Below are 12,126 nucleotides of genomic sequence, written 5' to 3'. Positions count from 1 at the left end.
CTGCTTCTGAAGTGATGTTCAGAACTAACTTGCAGCGGATAAAAACAGAGAGAGAAAGAAGAAAGACACAAAGCAATTATACAGGTTCCTTCCACAAACAGGAAGTAATCATGTCCCCCTGCTTGCACTTCCAAAGAGAGTTCACTATAATGTAATATCTGATTACAACTGCTCACTGCTACAACTAACAAGAGACTTCAAACTGCTAGAGCACAACTGCAAGAGACTTCCTATGCTCCTGAACACAATCAAGAGACTTCTAATGCCCAAGCACAACTACAAGAGACTTCTAATCAAACAAAATTACATAGAAAAATGTTTGAGGTTGAACACTTGATATACAATCAGTGGTGTTCACAATACAAATCAGATACAGACTCTTAAGACTCTAGAATTTCTAAGATATGAAAGTTGATAAGAAATTCTAAGTGAACTTTTGAATGCAGAACAATTTTAGCAGAGTTTTGGCACTTGTAAATTGTTGTTGAGTCTCTACCAATCTCTAAGTATTCACTCCTTTATAAAGAGGTGTGAAAGGGACGTTGTGAAATTGTCAGCACATCAAAAAGAGTCGTTTGAAGCTTTGATCAATCACCAATGATCTTTTGCCTGATATGGTTATTGTCCTATGAAGGATCAATTTCAAATCTATTCCCATTGTGAAGGAACATTGTTGCAGACAGAGCTGTTTTACAAATATTTAATTATTTATTAAAAAGTTATATATTTAATACAAAATGTACAAATTTTAATGCAAAGTTACTACTTTAAACTTCTTAACATGTGCCAAATTACATACGATAGAAAATAAATTGTTGCAAGATTGTGCATTGTTCATAAAATGAAGTGGGACTGGTTTTGAAAAATGGATAATCAAGGTTAAAATTGAAAGAGTCAATTAAGTAAGGATACATATAAATATTCAGAATTACATTTTTATTCCCTTCAAAACAAAAATCGCATTTTTTAGTCCTTCTAAAATTTCCATCAACATTTTTAGTCCTTAAAAGTGCTAAAGGAAAATCTTATGGGATGAAAAGTGTGATTTTTTGGAAGGACTAAAATCTAAATTCTGAATATTTATAGGGACCATTTACTTAATTAACCCAAATCAAATTATACAATTGTCTCATCCAATTGTGAATTTGTGATTGAGAAAACTGTCTAAAAATGTAGCCCAAAGATTGACCAGTCATTTGAAGAAACGAATTTCAATCACTTGGTCAGAATCATTTGGAAGGTACTAGGCCTTTGAAGTAACATAATATCAAAAGTTTCATGATAAAACTAACATTTACAATTTAATCATCGTCTATAATTTCTCAGCATAATGTTACCATGCGAGTACAAAAAAAAAAATACACATCCTAATTTAATTTAACAAAAATTACACAAAAAAAAGAATATTTGAGTCAATGGAGGAACACAAAGGGAAACTGAAGAAAGCTACGCAGTAGTAGTGTGGCATTAAATGTTCGTGTGCCCAACCAGATTTAATGTTTACCACTATATTCCATCTGATTCTATATATATCCTTTCAATTACCTTAGCAGGTGTTAGATATCATGAGTTGTTAAAGAAATTAGAGGAAGTTTACCAAAATTTATTAAAACACAAAAGTATGAACTCGGAAAGAAAGAAAGAAAAAGAAAAAAAAAAAACATCTATGACATCTTAGTATTAGACTTTTTGAAGCCCTGTTTTGGGTATCAATTGACACATGTCACATCATAAAGCAGTACACCTATTAATCACAACTTATTAAAATATATTTTTTTATCCTAAAATAGCTTTCAACAACTAACCATTCAGAGAGAAGGAAAACAGACTCATTTCACTTGATGTATATGCTTTTCACCGGAAAAAAAAAAAACACAAATTTAAAAGATGTAAGCGGCTTTCTTTCATTATCTTACTCAAATTTATAGTAACAGAGCTCTTCTTCATTAAGAGTAAGCGGCTTTCTTTCATTATCTTACTCAAATTTCACCATTAAATCAAAAAACCCTAAATTTTATTTCTAGCCTAGCCCTTATTTTTTCTTCAATCGTTGTTTTTGAATTTTTTGGGACAAGTTTGCTTCATTCCCAGTATAGCTGTGTTTGAGTAATGTATTTCTGTGCCAATATTACACAGTTTATTTGACAGATTTGTTCTAATTTGATATTTTGACATGATATGGAATTTTGTCTTATTCTTTGTAGTTTGATATTTTTTAAAGGTTTGAGAAGGAGCAACCTATGAGCTTAGTAAAGTTGCTTGCAAGTAAGTTCAATTTTATGGAATTTTTCTTTCCTTATCTTAAATATTTGCCTTTTTTTTGTACTGATCAATATGTATTTCAAAGCTTAAACTTTCTTAGGGGGTACATTCGTATATGTTTTTCTTTGTAGGCTTTAGTATCGATTTCATGAAGGAGTAGCTTGCTACATGCTAATTTTTGTTGCAAGAGCAAGGTTTGTCTTTTCCTTCATTGTCTTTTTGTGATTAATTTCAATCACCTTTAGTTTTTTTATATATTTGAAGTGAAGTTTGATTAGAGAACCTCTTTTCCTATATTGTCTGTCATATCGGTCATATGCTTAAGATTTTTAAAACTATCATTATTAATTGGAATATTATATTTTTTATAATCATGTCTGACCATATATATGCAGTGAGTGCATTTCTAAATGTGTTGTTTTAAATAACATGCAAGCTCTCCAAATAGTGTTAATAACGATAGGAGTTAATTTCATGAAAATAACTTCATTCTTGACTTACTTGCGTTGTTAAACCTGTGTTTTTTACTTTCTGTCACTATATTTTAGTTGGTCACCTGGTCTTACATTTTTAAGGCACATGGATCAAACAAGGTTTGATTGTCATTTGTTTTTCCTAGAAACAAAGAGGTCAGTTGTAGTTTGTATGTAAAGTTAGTGTGCAATAATTTTCACAAAGCAAAGGTTCTATTAATGATATATGGTACGACATTATCACATCATTTGATCCATGTATTAGTAGTTGTTGTTGTTTTGGTTGACATTTTGAATTGAATTGATTATGTTTGGATGATTTTCCTCTAAAAACAAATTTTGATATCAGCGGGACATATACAAACACACAAACTCACACTAACATAGAAGAACAGAGGAGGAGAGAGTTAACTTCAACTCTATATTTCGTTCACTTAAATTGATTTTACACAATGGCTGGTTCATGCCCTTTTATAACAGCCTTAAGAAATTACTAAACTTATATGCTAAGTAACTTGATCATTCGGTGTTTGGTATTAAAGGTGTATGCGTCTGCTTTTAACTTTCTTCTATATATAACATTGTGTTGGTTTCCATATCATGCATCTGATCTACTTCGTTTCATATGTCACTTTTTTTATACTCATTTTTAACTTTTAATGCAAATTGCTTGCTTCTCATATAAATTCATGTCCTATATAGAAGACAAATAAGGAATTAGTATTTTGGTATTTTTTTTTTTTTTTTAAAGTTATTAGATCTGTTGAGTTGAGAATATGTTTTTAGAAGAAATGTGACATAATCATTATCAGAGATTATTTTTTAGGATCTTCTAAAAGAGTATTCCAAAACCATCAATTGAAAGATTTACTTAGAATGTTTCTGATAGTGGAAAAAAGGTTTTCTAATTTTGGAGAAAATCGATGGATAGAATTAACTGTATGATAAAGTATTGTGGGGATTTTAGGACAAATTGTCCTACTTTGTTTGTGCACATGATATTTGAATTGTTTAGTTGTTTGTTTATTTGTTTTTTTTTTCTTTCTCCATAGCTTTTGTGACACAGGCTATTCATCAATTTAAGAAAGAGCAAGTTCTCTTGCAGCAAAAACTGATTCCCCTGGATATGCTCCGTTACATTATCTCAGTATAAGCAAGTATTTGACACTAAATTTATGTGGTGAAGCCTTTTTACTGTAGGGAATGTTCAACTTTGTAAGATTTGAACAATTATGTAACATTTGAACCATCTGTTATATTGTTTAAGACTAATGTGCAATGTTTATTTTTGGATTGGTTCCTTGGCAAAATCCAAATATATGATGCCACTAAATTCTAGAGTTAGACAAAAAGTTAAATCTGAACAAGAGGATGACATACTATTATGAAATTGTAATTTCTTAATTTATATTTGTAATTTTTTTCGGTATGATCCAGAGTGTTTTTTTTGTTTTACATTAAGCTTTACAAATCGATCTCTATTTTGCAATAAATCAACTGTAAAATATAGAGATGATTTAAAAAAAATTAAGTATGAACAAATATAACATGTGATCTACATGAATCTAAATTAATAGTGTGATTAGACAAAAATTTATTTGACAATAAGTTTTGGTAGCATGATTAGTGTTTTTTTCCTAACTTTTGCTGCCTTTTTTATTGGTGTTGGATGGATGAATAATTTCACATGAATTTTTCACTCTTACGATTGACTATAATTATTAATTTTTGTGTGCATTCTATCTCATTTGATCCCTCAAATTACTTTACAAATATTATTTCACTGGCTTATTTTGTTTAAGATTTTTTTTTAGGGGATTTTGTTTAAGATTTGATTTCGTTGATATGTAATGAGATTATACTGTTAAACTATTAGATAGGTTGGGACTTTATAAAGTTATTACATATGGCTAAACCGGTGGCAAGAAGATATATTTTCCTCAAATATTTGGAAGACTTGCAAGTATCAAATAAGTGGATAATTCGTATCAATCAAGTCAAATATTTATATGTGACTATTAAATGTGTGATGACTTTATAAATGTAGTTATCTATGGTTAAATGGGGTTCAAAAGGATATATCCTCTCTGTTTTTTTTTTTTTTTGTCAATAAGAGGATATACTCTTAAGTGAACAATTATCTCATCAAAAATTAAGATGATTAAAAACACTAAATTCATACACAATTTCTCAATCCGCAATTCAAAAACACAAGGGTTGTAAGATATATTGTATAGTATAAAAATAAAATAAGTCAAAAAATTTCATTTGTTGAGTTAACATTTTATAATGTATTTTCTTTAATACATTTATGTTAATATCAATGTATTTTACATTAAGTATAACAAACTATATAAAAAGTAGTGTGGTGTCTTTTATCAAGTCACACCTCAAGGTGTGATTTTCACTTTTTTAGTTATAACTTTGATAAAAGACACCTTCATAAAAAGTAGTTGGTGTCTTTTAACAAATGCTCATAGAGTAACTTGATAAAAGACACCTTCACAAAAGGTGTCTTCTATCATAACCCATATATATATATAAGTTTTTCTAACCTGTGCAAGATTGCACAGGATAAGGGGTGATTAATGCGGATTCTTCAAATCTTATTAATGACTCTATATACATATATATATATATATATATAATAATGTGTATATTTATAATTAACTTACTTCCCGTGCGTTGCACAAGAAGGGTGGGTTGAATTGTGTTAGCTTTTTCTTTGTTTTCTCTTAAGCTGAAAACACTTGATTAGAAGCAGATAGAGTACTGCTTCTGAAGTGATGTTCAGAACTAACTTGCAGCGGATAAAAACAGAGAGAGAAAGAAGAAAGACACAAAGCAATTATACAGGTTCCTTCCACAAACAGGAAGTAATCATGTCCCCCTTGTACTTCCAAAGAGAGTTCACTATAATGTAATATCTGATTACAACTGCTCACTGCTACAACTAACAAGAGACTTCAAACTGCTAGAGCACAACTGCAAGAGACTTCCTATGCTCCTGAACACAATCAAGAGACTTCTAATGCCCAAGCACAACTACAAGAGACTTCTAATCAAACAAAATTACAAAGAAAAATGTTTGAGGTTGAACACTTGATATACAATCAGTGGTGTTCACAATACAAATCAGATACAGACTCTTAAGACTCTAGAATTTCTAAGATATGAAAGTTGATAAGAAATTCAAAGTGAACTTTTGAATGCAGAACAATTTTAGCAGAGTTTTGGCACTTGTAAATTGTTGTTGAGTCTCTACCAATCTCTAAGTCTTCACTCCTTTATAAAGAGGTGTGAAAGGGACGTTGTGAAATTGTCAGCACATCAAAAAGAGTCGTTTGAAGCTTTGATCAATCACCAATGATCTTTTGCCTGATATGGTTATTGTCCTATGAAGGATCAATTTCAAATCTATTCCCATTGTGAAGGAACATTGTTGCAGGCAGAGCTGTTTTACAAATATTTAATTATTTATTAAAAAGTTATATATTTAATACAAAATGTACAAATTTTAATGCAAATTTACTACTTTAAACTTCTTAACATGTGCCAAATTACATACGATAGAAAATAAATTGTTGCAAGATTGTGCATTGTTCATAAAATGAAGTGGGACTGGTTTTGAAAAATGGATAATCAAGGTTAAAATTGAAAGAGTCAATTAAGTAAGGATACATATAAATATTCAGAATTACATTTTTATTCCCTTCAAAACAAAAATCGCATTTTTTAGTCCTTCTAAAATTTCCATCAACATTTTTAGTCCTTAAAAGTGCTAAAGGAAAATCTTATGGGATGAAAAGTGTGATTTTTTGGAAGGACTAAAATCTAAATTCTAAATATTTATAGGGACCATTTACTTAATTAACCCAAATCAAATTATACAATTGTCTCATCCAATTGTGAATTTGTGATTGAGAAAACTGTCTAAAAATGTAGCCCAAAGATTGACCAGTCATTTGAAGAAACAAATTTCAATCATTTGGAAGGTACTAGGCCTTTGAAGTAACATAATATCAAAAGTTTCATGATAAAACTAACATTTACAATTTAATCATCGTCTATAATTTCTCAGCATAATGTTACCATGCAAGTACAAAAAAAAAAAAAAATACAGATCCTAATTTAATTTCACAAAAAATTACACAAAAAAAAGAATATTTGAGTCAATGGAGGAACACAAAGTGAAGACTGAAGAAAGCTATGCAGTAGTAGTGTGGCATTAAATGTTCGTGTGCCCAACCATATTTAATGTTTACCACTATATTCCTTCTGATTCTATATATATCCTTCCAATTACCTTAGCAGGTGTTAGATATCATGAGTTGTTAAAGAAATTACAGGAAGTTTACCAAAATTTATTAAAATACAAAAGTATGAACTCTTCGGAAAGAAAGAAAAAAAAAAAAACATCTATGACATATGGAAACATATGGAAAGGCAGGTAAATCATCTACACATACCAATTTTACTAACATCATATTGTCAGAAAAATATGCAAAAAATATCACCCACACATGGATCATATCCAAATATAGGACTATCTTCATCATAAACACGTGATATATTAAAAAATAAATTCCCTATTATCTATTGGTGATCCAAATATCCAAGATAGTGTGGCACACTAAAATCACCCAGCAAGAGGATTGAGCACCTGTCCAACAAAGATGATTGTTCCAGTCAATTCTTCTCTAATCATAAACAAGAAAGGGTGATCAGCTACAAAGTCTAGTCGAGTTGGAAAACCCATGCCACTGCTAGAGACTGCATCAGATGCGGTGGCTGCAACAGCTTCGGTGCCTTCTTCATTTACGTCAATAAAAGACTTGTGAATGATTTTAGAAATGCATAGGTTTTGAGTAGAGTTCACCATTTTAGTAAGACCTCCATTGGTGAAAGGTAAAACCACGCCTAGCTCCTTCAGCATATCAGAAGTTTCAAGTCCAAATGAAATATTGAACTTTGGGATCCTAAAGTCACCTACTTCCACTTTATCAAGAGGAAGCTTGTGTTCCAGTAACTCAGATTCGGAAGCCAGCTTCTCAAGCAAAGTTGGCAGCCCATCTTTTGCATTTGGAAGGGAAAAGTACATAGTAAATTGACGCTTATCTTCACCTTGCTTATAAGGAAGGCCAAGAACTTTAAAATCATCGAAATCTCTAATAAACTGCTTCTTCTCACTAGTCATGAAGTCAACCTTAACTGAGTTTCCATTCAAAAGGTGAAAATCATAGGCATTCGTATTCGAAGCATCAAAATTATCATTCCACTCTCCTTTAAAGTACAGCGCATTAGCAAATATTAGCCGAGTTAAGTTGTCGACCGACCCTAGAGGAAGAAGTTCTTTAATAAGACTGTTTGTCTCTCTTTCAGCCCATAAATTCACTTCATTGGTCACTTCAATAGCCTTTCAAACCATATTAAAATTTAAAATCAATTATGCAAATATATAGTTGAGTTCTTTTCACAAGTATTGCAATACAAAAATTTAACAAAATCAGGACATGCATAAGTATTTTGTAGTGAAAAGAGGGGAGATATAGAAACATACCTTGTTCTTGAAATCGACAGAAGAAAAATTTGCTTTATAATCATTAGACACAATTGCTTTGAAAGAAGGTTGAAGAGAAAGGGTTTTTTCCACCCATACACCATCGACGAAAGATAGATGAGGCCCGCCTGCGGGAGCACCGTTTTGTAGAATGACGGAGACGAGGATAGAGGCGAAGGAGTTGAGTTGATCGGTGGATTTGGATTGGAGGAAGTTGAGAAGTTGTTGTTGTGTGGGGCCCTCGGAGCCAGCAGCGATGATGCTTAGCACAACTTGTAGTGAAAGTGGAGATAACACCATATTCTTGTCTTGATAAGATTCTTTGGAGAAAAGATGTTTGGCGATGGTGAGGGAAACATTGCTATGGTTGTTGGCGAGGAAGGATTCTGATCGGAGGAAGTCGAGAAGCTGTTGATGTTGAGTGGGATCGATTTGGATATTGCTTATGGTTCTCTTCGGAAAAATGACTTTTGGATCAAGGATGATTAAACAAGCCACGATGTTGAGCACGAAGAAGCAGAGAACAAATTTGGCGATGGCGATTGTTTTGCGAGAGAACCTCATTCTTTGCAGGAAAAAAGGAAGACGAAACTACCCAAGACCTAAATTGACCTAATTTGAGGAGCTTCTAGTATTTAATTCAAAAAAATAAAAATAGATCTCGCCAAATTAATATTAATAGGTCGGTGCTATCAATTTTTGTCAGCAGTATGTGAAAATTATACCCCCAACTCCAAAAATGGCAAGGATAAATGGATAACAGCCAGCCAATTATATGTTGACATGGTGGTTGATGACATCATACTAGGAAAAATCATTGTCGTCTTTTACGGAATGCAACCAGCTCTACGGTTGATAACGTCTTCTACTGTTGCTGACATGTTAAATAAATTTTTTTGCGGAATAATTGCTAATTAATTCTTCTTTTTTGCTAATTTGTTAATTTAGAATTTTATTTGTTAATTGCTAATCTTTATTTATTAATTTTATTACGTCTGCAACAACTTAACCTAATTTTTTTCCGCTCATTTGCTTGATTAGGTTTGCAATTATTTAACCTAACAAATTCCATCAAAAAAAAATGCATTGCACACCAATTTCATTCCTATCCGCTTTCTTTTTTTTTTTTTTTTTGAAAAAAATATTTTCTACCATATCAATGATCACGTATGATCCTTCTATTTTATACTTTTTTTTCTGTCAAGAATTTCACACTTTTTTCTTGGATTATTTTTTAATTTCATGCCTTTTTTTTTACATCCTTATTTATCCTTATTTATTAATTTTGTTACGTCTGCAACAACTTAACCTAATTTTTTCCCGCTTATTTACTTTATTAGGTTTGCAATTATTTTACCTAACAAATTTCATCCAAAAAAAATGCATCGCACCAATTTCATTCTTATCCTCTTGCCTTTTTTTTTTTTGGAAGAAAATATTTTCTACACTTATTTGATGCTGCACGTTTGTTCTAGAAACTATGAGCATATCAATGATCATGTTTGATGCCTTCTATTTTATACTTTTTTTTTCGGCTACCCTAATTTCCATGTAAACTTGGTTATATATACCTGAATTATTGATAGGATTACCGAATTTTCTTTTATAATATTTTCAGATATTATACATTTTATGAAGTGTTTTATTTTGTTTACTATGGATTATCACGTGTTATTTTTTCACCGTTACGTATTATATATTGCATTTTATTATTCGTATGCCAATCCCTTTACAATAAACCCGAGCGGAGCACGGGTCAAAAATCTAGTTATCTCATAATATTATTCATTGCTTCAACTTCAACGCTACGAAATTAAACAACATCATTAATAAATTTTGATGTTATTGATTAGAATATTGATGTTTACGAACGTTATTCATAATTTAAACATTAGATTTCTCTTTAAAAAAAAGTATGTTCTTATTTAATTAGAGACAAATTATTCCTATAAGAGTTGGGCCCCCAATTTGATTAGGATGGCCTTGTTAGAGATGATAGGTAAATGGCAGGAGCCAACTAAGCAAAAGATCATGTTCGACACTGGTCCACAACCCAATCGATTCTCATTGTTCCTCTCCAAAGTCCTTATCCAACGTAATTATTCTCCCGTCTCGGATTTCCTGTGACTTTTAATGCACTAACAACTACCAACGCTTTCGACGACCACCAGAGCAGTTTCCCACCATTTTTTCACCTAGGTCAAAATCTCCCTCCCTAAAAATACGAACACTTAAAAATGGCCAAAGATCAACAACCTTGTCCCAGCAGTATCATTTGTTGCCCTAATCTGATGGACGGAAGAACCTCTTCGCCACCACTTATCACCACCCCTGACAGGTGGTTGCACCCCACTACCGACAATATGAAAAATTATCTCATGTACAACTTGGTTCAGTTTATGCAAAACCATAACCAAATAATTCATGAATAGAATTTGTGATTGCAACAAGTGGAGAGTCGTGACATTCATTAACACGGCTAAATGCCTCTAAAATTATAAAGAATAATCAATTATAGAGACAGAATAACATATGAAATTTGTGTCAACATGTTATAAAAGTAGCATATCTTCAACTCGATGAATATTTTAGATCATTGTTAAAGGTTAAGGTAATGTGTGTCCTTAATAAGAGGATGCCACTACTAGTTACCATATAGTTATGCAATTAGCTTAATAATGACAATTGAGAACAAATGTAAAATTCACCATTCAGTAACTAATGGAAAGTATAGTTACAACAAACTCTCCTCTCTCTCTCTCTCTCTCTCTCTCTCTCTCACTTATATTGATCATCTCTCTAAATGAGTCACCATTCTATAAAGATTCTCTATTTCTCTTTGATTGTTGTTGGATATGCAAGAAGTATGTGTTGCACTAACAATTGGCATCGAGATCCTAGTTGTGATTCTGCGAAACACAAGAGATTATGGAGGGTAATTGTCTCTGGAAACACGAGTGAAGTGTGTTTGATTTCATAATTTCTTGCAAAGCAATCATGAATGTGAATGGTGGTTTTCCACCAAATATGTTGATTCTGGATGGAAAACCATGAATCGTATTGGCGGAAATTTTGTTCCATACCACCACAATTAAATTTTAGCTTAAAGCGCACCCCCCCCCCCCCCCCACCCCCCGCTTAAGTTTGAAAAAGTTACGATTGTGACCCCCTATGAACAAAAATGACAGATTTGATCCCCTAAGTTTTAGCCCCTTTGCAACTTTGATCCTTTTGGTCAGTTTTACCTAGTCAAGGCCACGTGTGTAATTACTAAATTTTTTTAAAATTAGAATGCCACATAATCATTTTCTAAATAAAATAAAAATTTGCAACATCAATCGTAATGAAACCCTAAATTTGAGTGAGAGAATTTTTGAAGAAGTGGCAATGATGAGTGCACGTGACACAAACTCAACAGAAGACTTGTGAAGTGTTAAATATATACTTGTTGCCTATAGAAGACAAATTTACTATGAAAATTAGCTGCAATAAAAATTCGTAGCAATTTGCCAAAACTCTTGTATTGTTTGCAGCTCTTGTAAGTTGAGTCAGAAAAGATCCCTATCAAGCAAAGAGAAATGCTAGCAACACACACTTTTTAATACACTTATTGATTGGTTAAAATTTATATTGGTTCTATCAAATTTATATAGGTTCACATAATTTGGTGGGACCCATGTGAATTTTAATCAATCAAAGAGATAGTGTTAAAAAATATGTGTTAAAACGTGTGTTGCTAGAATTCCTCGTTATAATATATCATGGATTAGAAAATTGAATATGTCTAAAATGTGCAATATTGCACATGTTAAAGCAACTAAAAGTGGTAAG

At 31.7% G+C, this 12,126-nt stretch overlaps 1 protein-coding gene and 1 long non-coding RNA gene across 3 annotated transcripts; one reads left to right on the top strand and one right to left on the bottom strand.

The window, feature by feature from the left end:
- The first annotated feature begins 2,189 nt into the window (after positions 1 to 2,189).
- Positions 2,190 to 4,068, top strand: LOC146905426 (uncharacterized). Of its 2 annotated transcripts, XR_015018669.1 has the most exons (3): positions 2,190 to 2,265; positions 2,394 to 2,456; positions 3,788 to 4,068. It is a non-coding gene; the product is annotated as an uncharacterized LOC146905426 (long non-coding RNA). The 2 variants fall into 2 exon arrangements; XR_015018668.1 differs by having other exon boundaries at positions 2,394 to 4,068.
- A 3,094-nt stretch (positions 4,069 to 7,162) lies between these two features.
- Positions 7,163 to 8,979, bottom strand: LOC146905425 (serpin-ZX-like). Its single transcript, XM_085725275.1, has 2 exons — positions 8,296 to 8,979; positions 7,163 to 8,151 (listed from the first exon to the last, which is right to left on the bottom strand). Exons 1-2 carry the CDS (start codon positions 8,857 to 8,859, stop codon positions 7,375 to 7,377), a joined length of 1,341 nt encoding a protein of 446 aa, XP_085581401.1. The 5' UTR covers positions 8,860 to 8,979; the 3' UTR covers positions 7,163 to 7,374.
- Between the last annotated feature and the right edge of the window lie 3,147 nt (positions 8,980 to 12,126).

Source organism: Medicago sativa, chromosome 7, assembly GCF_051527215.1.
Source record: "Medicago sativa cultivar Bolivia chromosome 7, Bolivia_mono, whole genome shotgun sequence".
Taxonomy (NCBI): Eukaryota; Viridiplantae; Streptophyta; class Magnoliopsida; order Fabales; family Fabaceae; genus Medicago; species Medicago sativa.
Note: the sequence above shows the minus strand (reverse complement) of the source record. Positions and strands in the feature narration are given on the sequence as shown.